This window comes from Engystomops pustulosus, chromosome 7, assembly GCF_040894005.1.
Source record: "Engystomops pustulosus chromosome 7, aEngPut4.maternal, whole genome shotgun sequence".
Classification (NCBI taxonomy): Eukaryota; Metazoa; Chordata; class Amphibia; order Anura; family Leptodactylidae; genus Engystomops; species Engystomops pustulosus.
The window spans coordinates 142,590,823-142,618,288 of NC_092417.1; the positions used below are offsets into that span (position 1 = coordinate 142,590,823).

The 27,466-nt window shown below is 39.9% G+C and overlaps 1 protein-coding gene across 6 annotated transcripts in view; it reads right to left on the bottom strand.

Moving 5' to 3' along the window:
- Nucleotides 1-27,466, bottom strand: part of SYT7 (synaptotagmin 7) — a 298,312-nt gene that overhangs the window by 128,779 nt on the left and 142,067 nt on the right. For 4 of the 6 annotated variants that reach the window (XM_072118060.1, XM_072118059.1, XM_072118061.1 and 1 more), the window contains exon 3: nt 14,068-14,150. In XM_072118060.1, the coding sequence (XP_071974161.1) occupies nt 14,068-14,150 (83 nt within the window). Of the gene's footprint in view, nt 1-1,634; nt 1,784-14,067; nt 14,151-27,466 lie in introns of those variants that run through there. The other 2 variants (XM_072118062.1, XM_072118063.1) reach the window with 2 other exon arrangements.

The following is a 27,466-nucleotide window of genomic DNA, read 5'->3' on the forward strand; positions in this document are numbered from 1 at the left end:
GGGTACGGGAAATTTATCAGTGGGGTTTTTGTCTATTTTTGGCGCAGTTGTGGTACAATTGCTGTGTGGCGACTTTCCATTGTGCCTAATGAACATAGGACATTGCACAAGCCACTTTGTCATAGACCCGGCTTGCGCCACATTCATTATTTGCATAGATTAGTTTTCAGAATACAACTGAATTCATGATATGAGATACAAGTTTTGGCGCAAATTTACGCCAGTCCACAGTCTATGTTGCAACTTTTGTTGTTTTTTTTTTTGCAACCTATCACAAACAACCCACACAGCAAAAAAACACTGCCAGCAGATTTATCAAGGGCCAAAGCCACTTTAACGAATCTGACTGCAGAGGAGCTCCGAAGACAGACATAGAAGTGTCGCAAGGAGCCGCTCTAATGATAAACAACCCCCAATGGCTTCGTGAGGCATCCACGGAAATCGCTGAACCACGGATGCCTCACAAAGGCATTTTCACATTGGCTTGTATTTTCACTGATTAGTTGTCTGTGGAATCAATTATGAAACATGTCCTATTTTTTTCACGGATGACTATGGGTCCACAAAAAAACTGATGAAACAGCCGTTTTTTCCACTGATGAGGGTGAAAAACCAGTGATCAAAGCAACGTTAAAGGGCATCTACCACCAGGATGCAGGACTGTATGCAAATGACCCTGAGGGGCTCCAGGCTCCATAGGTGTTAATGGAGCCCCTCAGGTTCCTTTACATACAGTCTTTCCTGCTGGTAGATGTCCTTTAAACCTTCAGGTTTTTTTTTTTTGCAGACACGGAGACAAAATGGAAACAATTGGAGACAAAGCACAACAGATGCGCAAAGTAAGCTGAACATGCACGACAATGTGAAAGAGTTGGATCATTTATATCAATGTGCCGCATACACATGGGTTGTCCCCATCCAAGGCAAAGGGTAATACTCTGGGGGTTGAAACCTGAATAAAAAGATAGCATTACACGTGTGTTATTCCCATTATTTATCATATCATATGGAAGTATTGGCTTCTATACAGCTTCATGCTCACATAGCTGCAAGTAATGACTTAGGATCATGATGCAGACTGAGGAAAGGCATTTATATGACTACAAATATGTAGTGTAATACTTAGCAGTGCCAAAAATACAGGCATTTTCTATAATATTTTACATTAATAATTGTAGGCTACAAATATACACTCCAGATCTCCTACTAACACTACAGAGATCAACTTAAACAGACTACTGGGAAAGAATAGTGTCAGATAATCTATAATGAGCAAATTACAGGTCCTGCAGTCACCATCCTCTACCATCATTGACAGCTTGGTTACAAGAAACAGATTACATACAATCTACACATCTAAAAGCATACCAAGATTACAGTCAAGGAAGATGAAATAACCCCTTAAAGCTACAAGAAGAGGTAAAGAAAGGCACCAAAACAACAAAGACACAAAAGCTCATAATCAGCATAATATAAAATAGCAACGTAATAATAGTGAGTAAAATAAGTAATAAAAATAGATAACTAAATAGACAATAAATTATAGATCATCCAATCCACCAACCAACCAATCATCCAAAGATCTCACCACCCAATCAATCCTCTCAGACAGAAGAAGGTAGGTTCGCTATTACCTTGATATACTGGTGCTTAGAGCCATTATGGACAGAACGATTCTCTCCGTGGCCCTGAGCTGTTGTGACTCTATGATGCTTGTGTCGGAAAAATGTACCCAGATTTGTGAGGAGAGGCTCACACATCACCCGGGAAGTCATTACCCCCTAATCATCATGTTTAACTCCTCATGGCAGCATTGTGTGGATGGCACTGGTATAGTAGGATGACTAAACTAGAGCACACATATTAACTCCTGAGTGGCCACAATGCCCCTGCCAGCTGCAGATGGAAACCTCTTGCATGCAGCTGGTCAGGAACCTCAGGAGCAATTAATATTGATATTAAACAGTGCTGATCTGCTGTGTCTGAGGGCAGCCATTTGTACCCAAAATAGCCATATTTAATGATGCTCCTGGCAAAACAAATGCGTCACTGCACCGGAGAATAAATAAAATGTCTTGTGTCAGCGATAACATCGCACTCTATCTGTTGTGCGAATAAAAAATAATCCTGTTATAGAAATTAACTCTCTCTGTATGCCATGACCCAGCGCTGGTTTTATAGGAAAGGTATCAAGTACTAAAGTCACACAATAAGGGATGATAACCACTGAATGGATCTTCTTCAATATGTATTGAAGATTAAATAGAGCAGAGAAGACCCCAATGGTAAAACACAGATAGGTTCCCATATGATCCTCAGTGGCAGATGAATAACTTAGACAGCTGGATTGGCTACTAGGCACTTGGGGCACTTAGGGATACCATGGTTCCTCAAACTGCCCTTATTCATGCACAGCTTTATAATGGCAAAAATTGAAGCGAAATTGCTGAAGTACTGATATCCGGCATAAATGTAATAACACTTGCACAGCTAAGGTGGCATGACCATATCTGTGCATATCATTAAAGGGGTTGGCCACTTTACCTCGTGTTTCCTGTAATGTGTGAGTAGGTAATTTACCAATATACATCTATTAAAAGTTCTGCTCCACTTTATTAATATGTAAATTGAAGCCTCCTCATCGGCCACATAGGTGTGTGGAGACTTATAGCCATGGAGGCTCCACTAGGGGATTCTGGGAAAATATGTAAATAAGTTTTCCAGGATAGGATAAGGAAAAACTCTGTCGGACCTTAGCAGGAAAGCGACACAAAGCGCACAATCTTTTTTTTTTTTTATTTTTTTTATTTTTTTTTTTCCAAATAAATTTACCATTTAGTATCTTACAGAGGTGTTCTAGGCAAGTTACAGAGGTGTTCTAGGCAAGTTATTAATACATACATTAATAAGTCCAAATAAATTTACCATTTAGTATCTTACAGAGGTGTTCTAGGCAAGTTACAGAGGTGTTCTAGGCAAGTTATTAATACATACATTAATAAGTCCAAATAAATTTACCATTTAGTATCTTACAGAGGTGTTCTAGGCAAGTTATCAGAGTGTCACAGCTATATACAGTAATCGTCTATTACAGTTAACTTAACGCATATACTAAAAAATACAATTCTATTAAGATTGGCATATCAATTGGACTTACAAAGACCCATAATTACTCCCCCCTTCCCCCAATCCCCCCCCTCCCCTGCTGGAAGTGTACAGGACCCCAAACACAAACAAAAAAAAAAAAAAAAAAGAAAATAAAAAAAAAACAAAAAAAAACTTCTAAACTTTCCATTGGTCCCAAATATCATTCAGTCTTCTACCTCCTCTATATCTTTTTTCAAATGCGCATTCATATGCACTAATACGATCAACTATATTTTCCCATTCCTTTATTGCAGGAGATTTAGCTTCTTTCCAATGTTTAACCAACACCACCCTTGCTAACAATAAAGCCTTCAGCACTAGATCTCGTTTAGATTTTGTGCCTATCTTATCTGGGATTAAACCCATTAGACCCAAGGTAACTGAATGCGGAAGGGCACAGCTAGTCCGGGTCTCAAGTACCTCAAAAATCTTTCCCCAAAATACCCCGATCACTGGACATTCCCATAGGACATGGAGGGTATCTGCATTAAGATTGTTACACCTGAAGCACTTAGAATTATCCCTAATCCCTATCTTATACATTAACTGAGGTGAAAAATACGTTCTATATAAAATATTCAATTGTATACATCTATGATTTACATTAATCGTGCTCCTAACCACATTTTTATATATTTCTTCCCATTGTTCATTAGTGATCACACCGACCTGCCTTATCCATTTACTTTGACTAATGTGTCCCTTCTCCTTATCAATGTGATTTCGAAAAAAGTGGTATATTCTCGCTAAATTTTTTGGACGTACCCCCCATTCTAACATAATTGTGAAGGTGTTACCCCCCTCTACCTTCAACACTGCAGTATTTTTTTCCTTGCTAAGCGCATGTGAAAATTTCCAATACCTAAATCGATCTTTTTCCCTCAAAATACCGGCTTCTACCCAAAATTTAAATGTGGGGAGATCCCCATGTTTACCCAGGTGCTCCAGAGAGCTAATACCTCTCTTTTCCCAGAATGGGTAATCCTCTATCTTGCACAGCTCTGGGAGATTAATATTCCCCCATAAGGGAGTAAACGTTAATCCCCCTACAATTCCAAACAACTTCCTTACCTCTCCCCATGTGTTCACCCAGAGTTTAGCCAATGGGAATTTCCCTGTCTCCTGACCTTTTAATTGCCCCGCCTCCAAAAGTGCAAAAAGTGAAGTGTACCATCGTTTAATTTTAGTGGAAAAAATTTGAAACAGCAAGCTTCCTTTGTTTTCTATTATGAATTGCAACTGTGCTGCTAAAAAATAGTGAAAAAAAGACGGAAGGGATAACAAAGCGCACAATCTTAGTGAATTGCAGCAGAGTGCATTATTGTGGGACAATGCACTTTCGGTGAACTCCAACATATCGGTAAGTAAATGTGCCCCACAGTGCGCAAAACTATCTAGTCTTACCTTATGACACTTTTGATTAATCTTCCCCACTGTGTGCAGGTAGACTTAGGGAGTTTCTGCATGATGAATGATGAGGTCACTAGCAATCAGACCCCACTGATCCAAGAGAGATGCCATATTCCATCACCTTTGATGGAATATTTAAAATATGACTAATACTGTATAATATGTATTGTAATCCAAAATTATGGTCCATTACAGTGTAGGCTGACTTTAGAAATGACCTTTCATGAAGAGATGTTAGGCTTAAAAATCGACTTTTTTATAATGTACCTTTATTTGCTTAGAGGTTTTATTTGTCTCCTGCGGTTGCTACAATAATAAGAAAATCAGTGGCTGCCCTGTTCTTCGGCTTTGGAGCCTTGACCGCCCCCTTACACCAATTAGGGGCGGACCTGACTTCCTAGAACGCTGTACCGCAATTATGTGATTTTCTTATATTAGGCACAAGAGCAGGTACTGTAGGAGACAAACAGGGGACAAAAGCTAATTAAAGTATATTGAAAATACGTCTGTTTCTTAGTTCACCAGCTATTTATGCAAATTATTTTTTTTCAGAGTGAACCTACCCTTTAACTACATTTCCAATCATTGTACAACATTCAATCTTTTTTCTTTCTTTTTTTTTTGTAAGGAAAGAACTCAATATTCCCAGTAATTTAACCTTATGCAGAACTAGTTAGTGCCAATTATTAATGCATTGTGTTATACAATTTGACATTTTTACATCTTTTACTTGCCTCCTGACACCACTTTGTTTAACCCTTTGGACGAGTTCATCTGGTTTTATTACGGTTATAATGACTTTCTCTTGTGCGCTAGCTCAGTCACTGCTTCCTTTCTGCATGTCATCACTCCCAACTCCGTGCCAGTTTTGACGTGGTTACTCAGATGATTAGTCTTTCTATTTGTACACATGCCGATATGTCATTCTGTTCCTTCTATCCGCAAGGTTTTTTTTTTTGCGGAAAAACAAGAAATTGCTTCTTTCGTAACATTGCCTGCTAATGGGTGGCCATCGTGTGCCGCAGCAGATGGCAACTGTGCAGGAGATACCGTTCTGTGGTGGTCTGACAGTGTATGTGACACTAAAGCATCTCGATGGCGGTCTTTTGGAGGTGAGTTAGTTAAGGTTTGCTGCTACTCTTGGTTGCGGATCCAAGAGAGGAGCTGAGAATCCTTATTGTGGAAAGCTCTTAGCATGAGACCCTTGATGACACACAGACATTCAGAACAAAGTGACAGCTTGACCTTCACAAGGGACACAAAGGAAGAAGGATCGATGTGCTATAAGGCAGCTGCATGTCCTTTATCCACATGCCTGAAGAAATCATAGCCTAATTAATAACCCCCCCACTCCAATTCCCACCCAGGCACGCTCTCACCGCACCATATCTGATCCCAACTCTTGCTTTGACATAGGGGAACAAAAGAAGCCTCTACTAAGAAGGTGGTGGAGAGCAGAGTGATAAGAGCAAGTGCTTTAGAAAACGCCGCACGCGTCAGTAGGGAAATAAGGAATGTGAGTGCACAAAATATTATCTCCTTGTCCCAGTGCTCACATCTTCCAAGATGAGATGTAGCACTCCCACTGCGCTATCTAAGAACAAGGCATTTGTGGGTCAATGCAGGGATACATATGCATTTCAAGGTCAAATCATGTCACCAGAACAGAAATAACAGGCGGAGACATACAAAATCCACTTAATACTAATATATTCCAGCTACGTAAGTCACTTTGGGAAGGTGATGTACTGGATAATGTTACATGGAGCCCATAGTGAGTGGAATTTATATGAGGTGAATGTTCATCTAGGAATCAGAAGCGAGAAATGATTTACAATCCCATCACAGATTATAGTATAATTCAATCTGAGAAACTATTTACCCCCTTCAAGAGCTCTTCCATGATTCTGTAGTTGTGTAATGACATTATGATACTTGGGAATGCAGACCTGAACAAATACCACAAGAGTATCATTTATGTAATATGACTTGCCAAGCGTAGGCTATCCTTCCATCATCTTGGCACTTCTGACGAATATAGTTGAGGTCTATGGCTCACAATTCTACCACATGGATGCATTGCTTATATAGTGATGTAATGATGGGTCAGTGTTGTCTATATAGAGGTCATTGTACAGGGAGGAGGAGATAAGCTGTGACATCATCTATTGTTAGTAGTGATGTAAGGATAGGTCAGTGTTACTTATATAGAGGTAATTGTACAGGGAGGAGGGGACAAGCTTTGACATAATCTATTGTCAGTAGTGATATAATGATGGGTCAGTGTTATCTATATAGAGGTCATTGTACAGGGAGGTGGAGGAGATAAGCTGTGACATCATCTATTGTCAGTAGTGATGTAACGATGGGTCAGTGTTATCTATATAGAGGTCATTGTAAAGGGAGGGGGAGAGGATAAGCTGTGACATCTATTGTCAGTAGTGATGTAGTGATGGGTCAGTGTTATCTATATAGAGGTCATTGTACAGGGAGGAGGAGGAGATAAGCTGTGACATCATCTATGGTCAGTAGTGATGTAATGATGGGTCAGTGTTATCTATATAGAGGTCATTGTACAGGGAGGAGAAGGAGATAAGCTGTGACATCATCTATTGTCAGTAGTGATGTAATGATGGGTCAGTGTTATCTATATAGATGTCATTGTACAGGGAGGGGGAGGAGATAAGCTGTGACATCATCTGTTGTCAGTAGTGATGTAATGATGGGTCAGTGTTATCTATATAGAGGTCATTGCACAGGGAGGGGGAGGAGATAAGCTGTGACATCATCTGTTGTCAGTAGTGATGTAATGATAGGTCAGTGTTATCTATATAGAGGTCATTGTAAAAGGAGGGGAAGGGGATAAGCTGTGATAACATCTGTTGTCAGTAGTGATGTAATGTTGGGTCAGTGTTATCTATATTGAGGTCATTGTACAGGGAGGGGAGGAGATAAGCTGTGACATCATCTATTGTCAGTAGTAATGTAATGTGGGGTCAGTGTTATCTATGTAGAGGTCATTGTACAGGGAGGAGAAGGAGATAAGCTGTGACATCATCTACTGTCAGTAGTGATGTAATCATGGGTCAGTGTCATCTATATAGAGGTCATTGTACAGGGAGGGGGAGGAGATAAGCTGTGACATCATCTATTATCAGTAGTGATGTAATGATGGGTCAGTGTTATCTATATAGAGGTCATCGTACAAGGAGGGGAAGGGGATAAGCTGTGATAACATCTGTTGTCAGTAGTGATGTAATGGTGGGTCAGTGTTATCTATATAGAGGTCATCGTACAGGGAGGGAGAGGAGATAAGCTGTGACATCATCTATTGTCAGTAGTAATTAAATGAGGTGTCAGTGTTATCTATATAGAGGTCATTGTACAGGGAGGAGAAGGAGATAAGCTGTGACATCATCTACTGTCAGTAGTGATGTAATGATGGGTCAGTGTCATCTATATAGAGGTCATTGTACAGGGAGGGGGAGGAGATAAGCTGTGACATCATCTATTATCAGTAGTGATGTAATGATGGGTCAGTGTTATCTATATAGAGGTCATTGTACAGGGAGGAGAAGGAGATAAGCTGTGACATCATCTATTGTCAGTAGTGATGTAATGATGGGTCAGTGTTATCTATATAGAGGTCATTGTACAGGGAGGAGGGGATAAGCTGTGACATCATCTATTGTCAGTAGCGATGTAATGATAAGTCAGTGTTATCTATATAGAGGTCATTGTACAGGGAGGAGAAGGAGATAAGCTGTGACATCATCTATTTTCTATAGTGATGTAATGATGTTTTTACCTATATAGGAGTCATTATTTAGAGAGAAGGTAAGCTGTGACATGATATGTTCTTTATAGTGATATAACAATAGGTCAGTGTATTGAGGTCATTGTAAATAAACTGTAACATCACCTATTGTCAGATGTGGGTCATAAGTGTTATCTATTTATTGGTCACTGTGACTTAGCTGTGACATCATCTATTGTCAGTGGTGAAAGCAATGATGGTGTTTTCTTCTATTGTAATCCTGTCTGTGATGTAAATGAGGTGACTGTTGCAAAGAAAATCCCTACAGAATAAGCAAATGTCAGTTTATTATTAGTCTTTGTGGAATATTATAACTTTTATGCAATATAGATATTTTTCCAAAAGCATCAAATAATTGTAGAAAATATGTTTAACTTTAATACTTGGTTTAAAAATAAGTATTTTCCTGATGACATGTTCCCTTTCAGGCCGGGGATGCATGACCAAAGCCTACAGAGAGAAGTGACCTACACTGCAGGTTTTCGGGCTGCCCCATTTCTTACATTGTGTCACGGCTGCTATAAGGGAAAAAACCTGATAATTGTTTGGCATGAAAATTCAGCTTTATGTCTGCCCAGAATGACTGGAGTCTAAAGAAGAAGAAAAACTTCTGATATCTTGTGGAAGCTAGAGCACTTTCCTTTGCAGCCATCACTCAGAGCCTCAGCGCATCCATCATGTGAGTTTTCCTTTATGAGTAATTTTTTACACTGTTATTACTATACTCAGCTGTCTTCCTCCTTCTATACATAATTGACTCCATCACTATAAGGGCCACGCATCATCACAGCCCACTCCCGTCACAAAAAATACAACTGACTGTCATCCTTGAAATATTGTTCCTTTGCTTTATTTTTCAGATTTCTGTGAGCAGACCTTGGAAATCTTTGCTTTCAGAATCCTTGACAAGGCTACGAACCAGCATATTGTATGCATTTTATGGTAACTTTTATTTAATTTCTATACAAAACTAAACATTTCAATGCTAAAATGCATTGCCATTGAATTAGCAGTAGATAGCACAGGGAGAGCACATTTATACGAGTCTGTTATGCTACATTCACATTGAATCTTTCGGAAAAGCTCCCGAACTACATACTAAATGTGTCCTTTTTTACTCCGTCTGTGCAGTATACATCACATCCAAGAGAAAACACTGGGTGAATTATTTCATCATATTTTCTGCTGGATAAAGCAGTGTACGCTCAGTGGAGGACATTAGTGGCTATGGGAGATGGATGCAACTGTATCGCATTAATCCCAGGACTCCGCTGAGCCTATGCTCCCCGGTAATGTAACTGTCCAAATATGGACAAAAACATCACTTCGGAGACACCCACAAGATTGGCAGTAGCAAATCATTGGCTGCTGTCAATGTTTGTTACTCCTCCCGCTTTCGAATAGGTCTGAATCAATTTTTCTTTTATTGTCCTGAAACTTTGTACTAGTCCTCTAAAACACAGTAAAAAGAGTAAAAGTAGAAAATAAAATTAGAGTAAAAGAGGAGATAAAATTAGATATTACAGTAATATAAATACCAAATCCACTGCAAGACAAACAACCTCTATGACCCCCACCAATCACACAGGGGAAGTTAGTATCAAACAAGAATATTTTGGTTTTTTTAATACAAAAATTTAGTATTTAATTTTCTGATATAAAGATGTATTAGTTAACTTTGTAAATATAATGGGCGAGATGGCCTATGGCGATGCCCTATGGTGAAACGCTACCCCTCTGCCAGTGCCGCTGGATGCATCAGGAGGCTGTGGGTGCGGCCTGGGGAAGTAACGGCTCTTGCCAACCCACTCTGCCGCATGCCCCCCTCATGTCCCTTCACTCCCCCTAGGTGGTGTAAAGGAAGAATTAATCTCAATGCCTAGTGTTTTGGAAGGCACTGTGATTATTTCAGGGCTTGTACAACAAAAATACCCGATAAATCTCACCCCATGTTTTAATTGGGAAGAATTAGACTCAAAATATTACGGGAAATAAGAGCTCATTCTACTTTGTGCCGTTGTGACCCGCAAGACTGGAGAAAATTGGCACAAAAATAGTTGTAGAAAAAAAAGATAAAAGTATCTTCTATGTTTAACTCAAACATGTTTCAATAGTACCTTACATTCCCCCTCCTACAGAGATATATATAAAGTGTTGAGGGAGATGATATGTCGGAGGAATCTCTCATTTATATAATATCCTAGTTGACTACAGAGGTGATAAATTGGTCCATGGAAGCTAACTGTGGTATGAAAAGAAAAATGGTTAGATTTCTGATGTAGTTTAACACCAGGGAAATCCAGATTAACCTCCTGGTGCACTAGAGGCGGGGCTGTGTCTGCTAGTGCAACAATTTTATTTCACTAAAACTTACTTTTGTGCAAAAAGAAGGTGAAAAGGGAAGAAAATGTGCCTTCCTTTACGAAAGTATTAAACTGAACCCCTTTCTTTTCCATCAGTTCCCACTTATCCAGTGTTGGACTGGCTCACCAGAGGATTCTCCGGTTATCCTAGGCTCTAACTCAATACTATGCAGCAGATGTCCATTAAAAGACAGAACAATTTGGAACATACTAGGGTCTATTTCATAAGATTTGTTAAAGGGTAGGCCATAGGAAAAAAATGTAATGTTATGGACCCTAGGACCCTTGACATACCTGCAGGGAAGGGTCCCTTACCTCGTGCTTCTATTATCATGCTGACAAAATCATGCTGTCCGCTGCACAATTTCCACATTAAGGAAGCACCACCCTTCCGTGTATATAAGTTTGTAGGAACTTACTGAAACCGAGAGGTTTCCCTTATATTTTCAGATTTTGGCTTCATTTTTCCCTTCTTGGAATGGAAGAGGTTAACTAAAGTGTGAACTGGACTGAATAAAACTTTTCTCCATCATTTTAAAATACAGACAACCCCCAGGAGCCATAAGCAAAGGGGGACATGACTTTGGCATGGGGGGACCTATATGCTGGCATTCTTATGTAGTTTTATTGATTTAAGATGGTTTGCTTCGATTTAAGAAGGCAGAGTGTGTAGGGTCTAGGGTGTACTGTGAGAGGGCCGGGGCCCAGCAGTATTTATCACTTCCTGTCCTATATCTCTCTTCCTCTTTCTCTCACCAGAAAACCATGGAGAAACATGTATGTACCATTACTACACTACAATTGTTTAACTTCTTTATGTATTATTAAGGAAACTTTGTTGTACAATGTATATCTTGTACCATGAAATATTGCTATTTACTGCTTTATGATGAGATAAAATCGTTGTCATGCTTCTAAGCCCAGAGGAAGGGCAATCCTAATATGGGTTCCCTAGAGGTTTTTTCCACAGGGGGTTTTTCCTTTCACAAGTGTTGTGGGATGTCAAAGGTTGGCCAGATTATATGGTTACCTGGACATTATTTCATACTGTATATGTTCATGGCTTTGATTTAAAAAGAAATACAGTTTATGAAACATAAATAATAAAATGGGAGTTCATGTTAAGTAATGAAGTACTTTGCTATAATCTGTCACAGCTTTGAATTGGTGGTGGAGCAGTCGGGTGGAAGCTGCAGGTGGACTCATTTTAATTTTTATAGAATAAAACCAGAGGGCAACAGATCATGTGAAAATATAATATTTGTGTCATTCTCAAAGCTTATAGCCATGACTGTATGTTAAACCTAATAGTGGTGAACAGGCTGAGCTTTGGAAGTGGCCAGCCTGAAAGCTGTCTTAATGGTAATGTCATCCAGGGGACGGCACGGTAGTGAAGCACAGGAGTGAGGATCTTCAGTAGGGCCATTGGTACCCTAAAAGTGTCCTGGCTCTGCTAGAATGACAAACCAGAGCGTGACGCCCCTTTATTGCTGTCCGGCTGGGTGCTTTATGTCAGACAGCTGTAGATCTCACAGTATAGGTGAATCCCATTCCTAACAATTCACTTACTCCTCCTCTAACTGGTTTAGTCTTGTGATTTAAATAAAGTTGTGGACTATTTGACACCATAAAATAAAGTGTTTTGTGTTTTATACCAGACACAGTGTTTCTTTTTGAATTGATATGATGAAGTGAGGGTCCATCCCATATCCAAAAGTTATGGTTCTCTACAAAAGTTTAACACAAAGCAAAATCTCCTGAGGAGATTGATACCGCTACCGTTTTCTTTCGGCATTCGGGTTCGGCCTCCTGACCCCGACATATTACCGAATTGGCAGCAAATTTGTCCGAACCTAAACACCAAACTGGAATGGAAGGTCCACTCATCTCCAATCTAGACTAGATGGAATTATACAATACTGGTGGGTAACATGCATATCCCCAGTAGTAGCTGCCTAACCACGAAGGACATTGCTGTATACTCTTAGACCAGCATTCAACTGAAAATCAGAACAGATTATCCCTTCATACATATGACAATGTTAAGCTCAGATATTCCTCTCCATATGATTTATCTGCTAACACAAGTCAGGTCCGAGCTATATTTCACAGGAACCGTAAAAACTCAACAACACATTTTTATGAGGAAAAGAACAGTGAGATAAATATCTCCCCCGTTCACAGTCATAACAATCCACTTTCTTATGCTGTAAAGAGCACAGAGCTCTAGCGCCAGATCTATGATGAAGCAGAGGGACAGAACCATATTTTATGGGCCCTCTACTAATTCATAAGCCAAGTTTTTAAAACAGAGCAGACTCCCGAAGGCAACGAAACAAAAGGTCCGAACTCCTAAGAACGATGAGGCAGATGGAGGCAAATTTACATTTCTCCCAGAATAATATTATAGCGATTTTTAATACACAGCGAAACCTATTATGCACAAATATAAACATCCATATGTGTATGGAAGGGAAAAAGTGGTGTAAGCCAAGATTAGACAAAAGCTGATTAAATACTTTGTACTGTACTCAGTGCCGGAAAAGATAACATGAATATCATTGTAATGTTCGCAGGAGGAGAAACAAAAGCTCTGAATGGAAAGTGCTGAGACAAAAACTCTTATTTGGTGATTGATTTTGATTTTTTTTTAAGTTTCCACTTCATTGGTGTGAGAAAGAAAAACCTGGAGGAGGAAAATGCAAAAGACCAAAAAAAAAGAATACTGGAGAAGGTCTGGAGAAGGAAATAACATTATTCCAGGCTTATTTTTTTTTTCTGCGAGTTAGAATAAAGCGGTCTGGGTTTTCCTGGGGAAGCACAACCACTTTGATGATATGAGTCACCTCCAAAGTGATCATTCCATGGCCCATGGTGCTGTGTGAATGTGTCAGAGGAAGGAAATGCATGTGTCTATATGAATATAACTCAACTGGAAACCTATCGGAATGTAATATACAAGACTTTGAAGTTGGTGCCAGAAAATTCCCCAAAAGATTCGAAAATTGGGTTCTGTAGGATGGATATTGTGTATGTTACGCCTCTCCTATGGTCAGGAATGAAATGGGTTAGTCACTGTCCAGGAGTTTGTCTTCTGATACATGTCATTCTTTACACTAGACAATATCTTTAAGGGTTGTGAAATGATGTGTTTGGTCTCAAGACTGGGGCAGGGGTTGATTTACCACAAGAGGAAAAGACATGTAGGTTTGTTCTATAGCCTATGGCTGGGCATGCTCAAGGTCATTCAGGAAGGTCAGCGCTTTTATAGTTTTCCATCAATTCTTAAGGCACTGATTTTAAAATTCTTCCAAACAGAAGTATACTTACTTTAAAGCTTTTTTCTCATTGCGGATTCCGCGGCTGGAGTCAGGGGTTCCTACTGTGTCCAGAGAGTTTTTGTAGCGCTTCCCCTAGAATATTAAAGGAACAATTGTTACAGATAAAAATCTTATAGCTTCAAAAAAATAATTTTTACATTCAGCAGTCACAAGATTCTGTTGACTCAAGGTCATTCAAAGGATAAGAGCCTACAACCATGGATGAGCCAACAAACTCATGGAAGACCAAGCTGCATGTAAAATCATGAGTTTTAGTGTTTTAACAAACATTTGTCTATCTAACTAAATAATGCTAAATGTGGTGTCCTCATGGGGTTTCGATGAAACTAGTCATATTGAGCTTCTATCAAAAGATTAGGCATAATACCACAATGTGTGACACGTATAAAGTCTTCTACTGACAAGTCCTTCACTCCTATATCAGTGTACTGTGCTCCTATATAGTTTTCACAGACACATCACTCACATTTATTAAGAAACTCGATTTACATATCTTTTAAAACTTTTTTACCATGAAAAAATTCAGGCACTTATACAGACCCCTAGAACTAAAACAGTATACCTTAAGTTGGTGCTATTTAACCCATCTCAAAAAAGATATAGAACTCCATTGCTTTAGGCCGAGTACCACATCCACATGATTATCTGTCCCACTTTTCACAAGTATATCCGAATTGCAAAGGAATTATTTCTGTTACAAACTGCTGTGAAATCGTAACTTACAGTAGAGAGTAGCCAATCTACCTAGAACCTCTTCTTCTGCCATTTCCCTGAATTCCACTGCAGAGGCTGTAAATCGTCTAACCAATGGACACCAAACTATGATATTGCATACGATGGGCATAGCCCCTTTGCCTCACCACTTCTTGCTGCTCTCATACTTACAACATAGATCTAACTTGACAGAGGTTGAGAGGACCGAAATGTCATATATTTTTCATCTGCTTTCTATATGGTATGTTTATGCACTACGAAGATGGCTGAATAATTTTCATACTCATGTCAATGTTTTCTACTAATAAAAGAAGAAAAGACTATCTGTCGGTGTGTGCCATGCTCTTTGATGGATACAATGGGCATGTGATGTCTTTGGCCTTATTGGTCACTGAAATACGGATGGGGAGCCCTCACTTGACACTTTGATTATTATTATCACATGACCCTTTTTACACTGAGAAATCGTTTAAAATGCAGAAAATGCAACATCTATAGCTAAATCCTGAGTAATAAATCTCAGTGCAATGTGTATGAGTATGGTTCAATAATTTATAATACTTAAATTGCCAGAAATCAAAATATTGAAACAGGGGCTTCTAGACCTTGTGACAACTGCAACACCCAAAGCTACACCACTGGCCACATCTTGTTCCTCCAGACTTGGTAACTAATGACTGATACAATACAATATTGTATTGATATCAACGGTGTATCATAAGATGCATTCAACATCATTTTGTTGCTCTTAAAGCTAATTCTAGTATAAACAGTCACGGCACTTGTTATAACAATCAATAGTTTACTATCAGTCAGGTTGTAAGTGCTCCTCACAAGATGTTTACTGAGCCTCTATCCAGAAGTCATCAAGAAGAAAAATCAAAGAGCAAAGTTTGGAGTAAGGAATAATAGAGTAATAAAAGCCATCTGAGTGGAATCAAAGCCAAGATCCGCTTTCATAGAACGTAAAACTGCCTCATAAAGGCCTTATATGTACAGCATACATGTACAATGTAAGCCCTGGAGTGCTGTGGCATTTCTCAGCCTTCGAGTCTAGATTCTGCGGAGAAAGCCATTGACATTACTATTTTGTCTGTTCTTTTTGCTGTTCTGGCGGTTACTATCCTGCCCTGAATTCCTGTATTGTTTCCCTGTGACGACACCAGACAGTTAAAAGTCTCAGGATTTCCTCAGAGAATTGTAGCGGTGTCCTTATAGACGTCAAATGACACTACCATGACGAATGTGGTCAAAATGTAACTGATTTAGGAAATAACTATTGTATAAGGCCAGTCATAATACAGTAGTGCACAGCATACTATATGTACTGTACTAATCTACATAACACTATATCATACTTTACTGAAATATATAAACTACATTATACTATAACATAGTAAAAATGTACTATTCCATACTATACCGTGCTGATTAATACCTCACTAAAGCATACCGCTGTACATTCATTGTACTGTACCCCAATATTCTAGTATCATACATTATACATAACTATACCACACTGTACAGTATAATCATATGATCATATTGTAATACTAAAGCATAACTAAACTTTCAGCAAAATTGTATAAATGAATAGTGCAGATGATAACAGTAAATTTTATAAAATCATATGTGTCCTTTTTTTCCCCCTGCCTTTCTTACTTATTTAAGCAGTTTGTGTCAATCACAAAGCTTTCTGTCCAGTATCCACTGTCAGCTGAGACATAAAGGAACTGGTGAAGTGCTTCACTCTTTTCAGATAGTCTAATCTCCTTTGAGAGCTGAGTCATCAAGGAAATACGCTCTATGTATTAGCCTCATTAGCCTCCTTATCTGTCTGAAGTGTACAGGCCACAGAAGGCTATCAGATACAATGTTCATTACTGGAGAAAGAAGGGGCCGAAACCCCCCCCCCCCCAGAGATAACTGCTTTACTTAATTAAATATCTTACAAAAGTTACTATTATAACCTGCACAATTCATCTTAAAATATAATACAAATAGCATGAAATGTTCAGTTATGCTTTAACTACATTGTGCTATTTTAGTGTCATAGCAGTCTATTCTATTTTGCCATGTACCATATTGTAATCCAATACACTATTCTATACTAATGTATGCTGTACTGCAGCACTGTAATATCTAATTGTAGATGTTATGGTACTAAACTATATCAGATATTACTGTGCATTCAACCAAGTTCTGAATTAGGACTTATTTAGACTATACATTTTTTATCCATGTTATATTTGGGTCTGCACAGCCTAGATGCATGTCCTTATGTGGACCGGATAAGAATATCCAGGGTCGGCTCCGAGTTTCAGTAGGCCAATGGGCGACAGAGCCTTAGTGGGCCCATTTGCAGTGAACTCACTTGGTGGCATTAAAAATTTAGAAACTAAAACAGTCTCCTATTTTATCATAACGAACAATCCCCTCATGGTTATATTATATAAGCTCCCGTCACACCCTATAGATTAATAGAATTAATTAACATACAGTCCTCCCTCTCCCCAATGGATTCCTTTTGTACAGGCTTATGTGCCCCCCCCCCTGCAGCTCTGCCACTGGGAGGGGGGGGGGGGCTCTGGCGCTTGCCCCAGTATCCCCCAGTGCTGGGGCCGGCCCTGAGAATACCATATAGCAGAAACCTGGATATTATTTTTTTTAGTTTTTACCATTATGGTTTATGTTAACACGCTATTAGAGGACTACAGTGGGATGTCAGGAGGATCCCTGGCTACATGGGCAGTTTTATATTACAGAAAGTAAATAATAGAAATCCGGTGTATCTGCGAGTTGTGAGAGAAACAGATTAGGGCACACAGTGGAATTGCAAAACAGCAGCGATATACAAAGCCAGATTTGTGCAGAAAATTCTCCATTATTATCATCATTGTCAGGAATCAACATATCACCCGGGAACAGACTACAGAGATTTCACACAAATTATCAAACAGATGTAACTTGGCTACACCAGGCAGCTATGACGTCTCTCTGACTAAGTTGCTTTATATATAGTTTTACTTATGAATTATTAAATCCCCTCCAAACGCGCCTGGCAGGAGAGAACAGGTTTTAATGGGGCCTGGGAAAGAGAACAGAGGATTTGATTCTCTGTTAGACGACTGACTGTTTAGCAGAATTCTAGTACCCTAAGGATCTGTGAGGAAGGCTCTGGATGGGAATCGGATCTGTCGCTGATACTAACACAAAGACCCATACACTTTGTGCTGACTCTATTTTTTTCCCCATCACACACAAAGACCGATACACTTTGTGCTGACTTTATATTTTACCATCCACTCCATAATTATGAATGTGGAGTTGTGTTTACCAACCATTACCAGATTTCTCCAACTGCATTATTTCAAAAGGGATTTAAAGGGATCTTTCACCACATCCGTGGATGATACATCTGTCTAGAGTTTTTAGTCTTTTTACTAGACTTTTTGGCTCATTTTTCTCATATATACCATAAGAATTAGGTCACTTGAAGACCACAACAATTTTATGGGAAGCCAAATCTCTTAGTAGAATGACCTCAATATACACTAGCATCTCTGATTTCTCTGGAACAATGAAATCTGAGCCCATTGCAAAATATGAAACAGGGATCAGATTTTTCCCAATTATACTACTCACCCCCCCCAGGTGGGCTTTGGTTTGGAAGCATTTCAAAAAATAACATGTGACTTGTCTGTGCTGCAGACTGCTCAGCCCCCACCTTTTTGGTCCTGTACAGCTCCTCCTTCCTGCTCCTGCACAGTGTGGTGAGCTGACAACCGTTGGGAGGGAGGAGCTGTACAGGAGCACAAAGTTGGGGGGATGAGAGCTGAGCAGTCTGCAGCATATACAAGTCACATGTTATTTTTTGAAATGCATCCAAACCAATGCATGGGTGATGGGCTTCTGTATCTCTAGTTCTATAGCTCCTAGTATCCTAATTCAACCTCAAAGAGGAGATTCTTATATTTCAAATGATACCAAAAGGTATTATAGAATGAGAATAGGAACACCCGGAGTGGTGCTCTTCCTCCAGCCTCTAAAAGCTACTCATCTTAGGTAAAATATGACTTTTCATGTGACTTGGGAAGTGATATTTATTAGTAAACTGAGAAGATTTAACATTCTGTAAAGAATGTTGCTTACCCTACCAGGGAAGGGGGCGGGGGCAGTAGTTGAATACAGTTGAGTCTCTTTAAACTACAGATGTGTTTCCTTTCTTATCTATCTTGGATTGACATGTCTAAAAAAGTGTGTCAAATGATAGACAGCTTTTCGAGAAAACATAGTAAAACTCTACATTTAGCTACTGGTGGACTTACCTATATTACCATTCATCTATAGTACTGGGTATTGGTGTCACCATATAGATAGTTATGGACTGGAAACACCAGATATAGCTTTACCGTAGGAACTCCCTACTTCAAGGATGGCAAACCTTTTAGAGACCATGGGGCATATTTATCAGGGCCTCTGCGCCACATCAGCCCTGAAATAATTGTGAATGCTATCTTATTGAGATTATTTGCCCCAATCCACCACCCCTCACACCAGAGGGAGGTAAAGGGGGGGAGCACGGGCAGCCGGGAGTTGGTTGACGCAGGGTGTTACTGCCCCTGGGCCAGCGCACTCGCTGCTTCCGGCCACTTTTCACATGTGAAAAGTTGCTGGCTGCGTTTATTTCTACACCAGACAGGGCCTGGTGTAGAATAAACGCTGTGCAGCACCCTGCCCAATGCATCAAGAGGCCGAAGCCTCTTGATGTATCGCACTGCGAAAATGCAGCAGCGGGGCTATCATTCACCGGCGCTCGTGTGATAAGTATCCCTCCAAGTTTCCAAAATGCAACCCTAAATTCACTATCTTCGTCCTCCAGACACCAATACCATTGAAAGATGGAGGGTAAATTCAGATTATTATTGTAGCTTTCCTCCTGATTATTATTGTAGCGTGTGTGCTAGGGAAAGTTCTAGTGTGCCCAAAGAGAGGGCTCTGAGTGCAACCTCTAGCACCCATGCCATTCCCCACCACTGCCCTATAGTATTGCCCTTTGCTGGTGCTAAAACGGTAGTTATACTAACAGGGGAAGTTAAAGAAAGAGACCTTGTGGCTTGTGAGCAAATGAACATTGTCTTGTTCAAAAATTGCTGATGGAACAACATTTGAGATCTGCAAGGAAGCCCTGCTGTAGAATTTGATACTATAAAAAGCTGAATGTGGTTTTCTTGTAATAATGTTATAGACCTCATCACAGAAGCATTTCCTCGCACCGCTATAGAGAGATGTAAATGAAAGTAAATGAAACTCAAGGGGTTCATTTATCTTCGAAGTTTCTCCTTTATTTCTTTTATTTTCTTAACTTTTTGGGGCACATTTGATATATTTGCGCCTAAATTTGCCTAGCAAAACTAGCCATGCAAGAATTTTTCAGATTTGTGCCAGATATATCTTTAAAATCCAGATGTGATCTTATGAAAAAGTCGCAATTTTGGTGCAAATCGGTCTTAAAAAGAGGCAAATAAACTCCAGTCCTGACCATGTGTAGGAAAAACTTTAGATGAAATTGAAGAAAAGCTTGAGACTTTTGTGCAACTTTTTTGCAACTTTTCAATAAAAAGTCGCTAAAAACCCCACAGACTCAGCTGCCTGATATATTAACCTCTAAGATAAATCAAACATGTCCATACGTCGGAAAAAAACCCCAATAAAAGACATGAACAAATTCTCAACTAAAGATGAATGACCCTAAAATAGTATTATGGTACTGAACCTAGCTGCCATGCCCTGTGACAGGAAAATCAGATAGTTACACATGGCTTACATACTGTGCCACACCAAGACATTATCAATATCATGTTAACCTAAGATTAGATAGGTACCAAGTGCCAAGACTACTACACATACTAGTACTTTAGTACAATGTCCAAATGCTAACAAACTGTTCATCTATAACTATCTCATTATTTTGTACCATAAGAATCTGCAATACACATAGGTGGGGGGACTTATGACATCCTACATCCCAAAATTTTGGGACTTTTCTGAATGAAACTTTTGAAATGTTTATGCTGCTCGCTTAACTTTTTGGAAAGTCAGAATGTGAATTAACATTTTAGTACAGAAGTGGCTAAAGATGCACCACATTTATCATACATTCTTTCGTCATATTATAGAGGACCTTTCACCACCTCACACATATATGTTGATGAACATACCCTGCTGTAGGGGCTGCTAAACAGATTCAGGAAGATTTTAATTTATTTCTACTTTACTTTCTCTCAATATTGATGAGGTATCAGTCCTATATCTGACCATATCTCCACTATCCGAGGAAAGGTGCTGGAGGAAGGGGTGTGTTATTATAATCTTCTCTAACACTGTCCACTCAGATGCAAACACTGTCAGAGAAGCTGCTGTGAACATGCAAAGTGTGATTGCACCATTTTAGCTATCAAACTGTCTAGTACTAATTGGACTGTGTAGTATTAGAGAAGATTACCATAACACATTCCCCCTTCTCAGGTCCAGCACCTCCTTTCTGACAGTGGACAGAATTACAATGATCAGATACCAGGACTGATAGCTTCACAACTGTAAGAGCTAGAAAGTTGCCAATAAATCTGTGTGGAGAATGCCAGTGCATTGTGACTGAAACAGCACCGGGGGATCATAGGAAATGTAGGACCGTGTGCACACAATACCTTGTTTGGTTAACATTAGTTTATTAGGATGATGTGTTTCAGAGGTGAACTACTTCATCTGATCCTTTTGGAACAGGACCGCTAATGTCTATGTGGACAGTGATCCCCTGGAGCCGTTTTGGTCACAACTCACTGGAACTCTTAATACAGAACCCAACCAAACTCAACTAAGTCAGCACCATTGGGCTGCCATTTCAAGGGATAATTTCAAAGTGATCTAACAAGAATTACAAAGGTATACCCCCAGCTGAGATGTGGCAATGGTATAATATTATATGTTGGTTTACCTTAGAGGGCTCGCATTGTATTCCATATTTAGTTCTAAATCTGTGTAGCGCTAAAGCCTGGTAAATTTATCACCACAAGTAAAAGGTCCTCATTAAGGAAAGCAAAACTCACAAGTACAAAGGCAGAGAGACTCTGCATGCCATGGAATAGTGTCATGCACATGGTTCTGCCATCTTCTGTAATATCAGCTATCCTTCTCTATACTCTGTATCATGTTCGATATTACTAAGGCAAGTCAATTTAAAAAGTAAATGTTAGCTTGGCAAAAAATATTACTTAGAATTTTACAAAATTTCAAAATGACCTTGTATATATCATATGTCTCCCGTCTGTTTACTTAAATTTCAGAATGAATTCTAGAAGAGGAGTTTTAAATCAATTGTTAATTATCATATTGTGCCAGTGGCAAAATCTCTGCAAGAAATAATTATAGTGTAAAAAGGTTAATTGACAAAAAAAATCTAAACAAGTACAAAGAATGGGAATTTCCAGTGGCCAGATGTTTTCTATTATACGTTCAATTTGATGTAACCATGCAGAATGCTAAATGTTACCCAATAATATCATACATTTTGATGGTATTAGAATTAAAAGTAGATTATCAGAAATCAAAAACATGGTTGGTTCTGAAGACTAGTAGAAGGCCCCAGCTGGTAGAAGGCTACAGCAGGACAGTACTAGTGTAGCAGGATTATAGAATTGGCAAGATATGGCGGGACTGATCCACCAGGGGTAGGACTGTCATCAGGATTTTCTGGGATTCATGTACCAAAGGATTCTGGGCTTGTGAATGTGGTAGTAGTCGATGAAGCATTGGAAAGTGGTGGGAGATGTAAAGAAAGACATGGGCATTCGCCCAGGCTCTTTCACAAAGACCAATTACAAGGTCAATGGCACAAAGTTGACCCCTTTTTGAGTTTTATCCTGATGGCGACCTTGAAGAAATGAGCTACCTTTAGGTAATCTTGTGAGATGGTTGTCCTGATGGCGGCCCTACTCAGAGAAGCTTCCATTAGGTAATCCTGTAAGGTGGTAGCCCTAATGGCGACCCTGACCAGAGAAACTATAATCAGCTAATCCTGTAAGGTGGTGGCCCTGCTCAGAGAAGCTTCTATTGGGCAATCCTGTAGGGTGGTGGCCCTAATGGTGGCCCTGACCAGAGAAGCTGCCATTAGGTAATCTTGTAAGATGGTGGTCCTGATGGCGGCCCTAACCAGAGAAGCTACCATTAGGTAATCCTGTAAGGTGGTGGCCCTAATGGCGACCCTGACCAGAGAATCTATAATCAGCTAATCCTGTAAGGTGGTGGCCCTGACCAGAGAAGCTACCATTAGGTAATCCTGTAAGGTGGTGGCCCTGACCAGAGAAGCTACCATTAGGTAATCCTGTAAGGTGGTGGCCCTGACCAGAGAATCTACCATTAGGCTAACCTGTAAGGTGGTGGCCCTATCTAAAATTTACATGTACCAGAACACTTGATGCTCTTCAAACACTATTTTAGGGTAAATAATTCATTATTTAGGCAGATTTAATAAGGCAGGCGTTTTATAGTGTAATAGATGTGTTCTTGCACTCCATACTTTGTAGTCTGTGGAATGTTGACCATGCTATCCTTAAAGGGTTTTTGTCAAGATATCAATATTAGGAAATGTGGAGTGGAGTGGCGCATGTGGATGTTGGAGTGGTATTGGTGATGGAATTATGTAATACCTGGTTCTCACTTAACCTGTTCCTCTCTTATCTCCTGGGTTCTTGATGATACCTTATGACAACTGAGATTATAAGATGGTTACAAAGCTGGACACTTGGAAGTATCTGGTAACATTTACTGGTGGTGCACATTCATATTACCGGGATTTCCAGTCTACACATGAATATGACAATGATCAAGCATAGTAGTAGTCAGTAGAATGTCGTATAGTGGGCGCACCCGGCAGCAGAGTGGGCCAACGAGGGGCTGGACTTGGTGTAGAACTGTTCCGCTGTCACCATAGGATAAATCTCCCCTTATGAATGTTTCACCCACTGCTGCTGTTTTGTTAATGCAAAATACTGACCAAATACTGACAGTGCGAAAGTAACTTTTAAAGGTGTTGGCCACTTATAGAAAACTTTATCAGGGCAAGTATGATCAGGGCTGCCGGGGCAAGTGCCAGGGACCAGAGCTGCTGAGGGGCACGTAAGGCTGTACATAAGGAATCCATAGGGTTGAGGGGGGCTGTATCTAATGAATTTATAGACTGTGTGTGCGTGGGTTATATAAAATAATCATGAGGGGGCTGTTTGGTATGATAAACTAGGGAATATTTTAGGGAACAGGATTTTTGTTTTCCTTTCTGAATTTTTTGTGCCGCCATGTGAGTTCACTGCAAAGGGGCCCACTGAGGCTCTGTTGCCCAGGAGCCTACTGAAAATTGGAGCCAACCCTGAGTATGATACCTTTATAGGGTGACCCATATCATACTAACCCTGGTAAAGCTTGTCAGTAGCTGCTAGGAAATTCACTCCAACCACTGATCTAATGGAGGGGGCAAGCCTACAGTAATGAGTGCACAGCCCCCTCCATTCGCAGGACGCCAGCAGGCTCCTGATGGCTACCGACAAACCCTTTTAAGATGTGATATTTTGTGATGATAATGGTAGTCTCAATAGTTTTGGAGAAGTGTTAATGTACCACGACTCCAGTAACAAATCTGTCTTGCTACGCCAAGGCCATGGGTTTAGTCACCAGAAAGGGCATGAAACCCGACCTTTGTAAAGAAGATTATACATTGCGCCAATGTAGAGACTAATGTGAACATAATGTATAAATGTTTACCATCCATTATTTATCATATAAATATATGCAATAGATAATAAATGAATAATGACATTAAGGAGGAAGAAGTTAGTCCTCTGATAATGGAGATGATGAACTAATCACGATGGTGCTGTATGGTGAGGTAAAGTAATTAGTCTTATGGGGAAAATAAAGCTTGATAGTCACTTATTGGGTTTTATTGCTTGTTTTCCATCACACAAAGCACTTTATAAGACTATGGGTAAGTCTACCTCAACATGAACATGTGCTGTTCTAGGACCGCAATCGATGTATAAGTCTGTTTTTGCAGTCCATGTGACATCAATGTGTAGTCTATTTCTGAGCCATATATCTGCAAAAACTGCACATGTCATCTGTACACAAAAAAAACCTTAAAGGGGTATTCCACAAATAAACAATTAGTTGTAAGTTGTTGTTATTTAAAATGTTGCTTTTTGTGAATCATAAAATCAAACTATTTAAGCTCCATTTTGTGATTAATGGCATTGAGTTTTGTTGTATTCATTTATTTATTACATTATGGGTTTTTGTATCAGACATTCATATTTCTGAAATACCCCTTTAAGTATTGCAAAAAAGTTACTAGCTTGTCCCAACCATATTATAGTTACCTATAAATGACTTGTATATACAGAGGGCATATGAATGACACCTGAGTGGCATCCGGATTTCAACGGGAAAGCATGGTTTGCAACAAACAGGAACAGGAATAGAACCTGCTCTTAGTTTTCTTCAGCCTTACGCAATTCTGTGATAAACATATTGATATGCATGGGGCCATTGTAATGAATGTGGATAGTTTATGTGAATGTAGCCTACAAGGGATTTACAGGCTGGGAATGGATGTGCCGCCTTGAGATGTCATGACGGGCCGTGTATCTGGGGTCAGGGTGTGACGTGAGTCGTGGACGTCGCACTTGTACTGCCAATAACATTGGAACGTTCAATAGCAATCATAGTACTCGATCGGCCGGTTCTGTCCGTATCGAGTACTATCACAAACACTTGCAGGGCGTCCTATGAGTATGGACGGAGAAAACCCTGCCATTTCTCCAGGGGTCGGGGGCCCACCAGCACATGTGTGCACCTTAGGTGTCTATGGGGACAAATATCCAGCTGCAAATTTGTGTCCATATATGCGTCCCCACAATGCCTGTGAAAGTGGCGATAATGAGAATGTGAGTCCCATGAACCCTGGGTGAATGAAGAAGAAGGTTACACATAAGGACTGCTCCATCCATGACACTGCTGATATCCCAGTTATATCTGTACCAGAAATTCTCAGATACAACTTACTGCTCCATTCATACACGGTACAGGAGATCCCCTTCATCATGATTGGTGAGGGTCCCAATGATAGAATACCACTGATCAGATACTCTTACCTGTCCTATAGAGTGGGGATAAGTTGTAGAAACCAGGGTACCCTTTTAGGATCCAAAAAAAGAAGAGTTTCGTAGCACATCCAGATAGAATAATGATTCTTTCCTTTATTTTGTCATCATTAAAAATTTTACATTAGTGTACAGTAGATCCAAACACCTACGCGTTTCGGCTATTACTTAAGCCTTACTCATGGTATGGTACCCCCTTTAAAGGACACCTGTCATCAGGTCTCTGCCACTAGTCCTGTCACCTCTACCTGTTGGAGCAGCTCACAAGGATCCATCCCAGCCTTTATCTAGTTATTTCATACATTATTCATTGTAAAATCATCTATTCTTTATCATGTAAATGAGGCTGGTCACATGGTCAGAGGCAGTGATGTCACCCCTGTTACCCCTCCCCTCTCCTCCCCCTGCTCATGTGTGTGTGTAATGTATAGTAAAGCATGGCTAGTGTGTGTGCTGCATCTGCTGACATGCTGCATCCTCCTAATATACAGAGACACAGACATCAGCTACACATGAATCTGACATGTTCTGCTGTAACATGGCTGCCTGGAGCTGCTGTATCTCTCCTAAACACACACACATGCACACACAGGCTGCAGGGGGCGTGGCCACCAGCACCAGGAAGCACATCATTATACAGCCTCACATCAGTATACAGGCTGTCAGTCATGCACTGGGGGTGTGGCTGTGCCTCCCACTCATGAATAGAGTGGACAGCTTGAATATGCTAATGCTTCATTGGACATTTCACAGGTCATTTGCATACAGCTTTAGGACCTCATTGCTTAGGTTTACAGGCATGTAGAGGGACAATGAAGGGATAGAGGCAATGCTCTCTAATGGCAGTTTATGAAAATATATTTAGTTTAGGGGGGTTATTTTGCATGACGGGTTCTCTTTAATTCCTAGTGGTCAGTACAGCTGAAGTATCATGCTGTGTTCAGTTCATTTGCACTGGGCAAGTAAAGCTGCTGCTACCTCTAAGTGCTAAGGGCTGGACTGATGTCATGGAAGTCCCATGACTGCTTGTATGATGCAAGGAGTTTGTGCTTCTACACAAAACGGCAGTGCTGAACTGTAATCACAATTACCATTTCTTCCTGTAGGCATGCAAGGAGTCCTTGCATCATATTTCGCTTTCTTGCAGGGCCAAGTGCAACCATGTTATGCCGAGTGCAGACTGAGGAGTTGATGTTGGCCCAAATTAGGCATAACTTTTGCTGTTGTCCCTTATTTAGGATGGAGAGATACTGTAGGGTTTTTCATTAGTATTAACCACAAATATGTCTTCCCTTAAAACTGTATTTCACATATTATACAGCTATAAGAACCCCTAAAACATCTACAGTACATGTAATAGTAGCAAGTATTTTATTAAGCTCGACTTTTCCATTACTTTACTATAAGTTTATTGCTATTTTTCGCTTTTATAAAATGTATGGCTTGGATATGCTATGCCCTGGA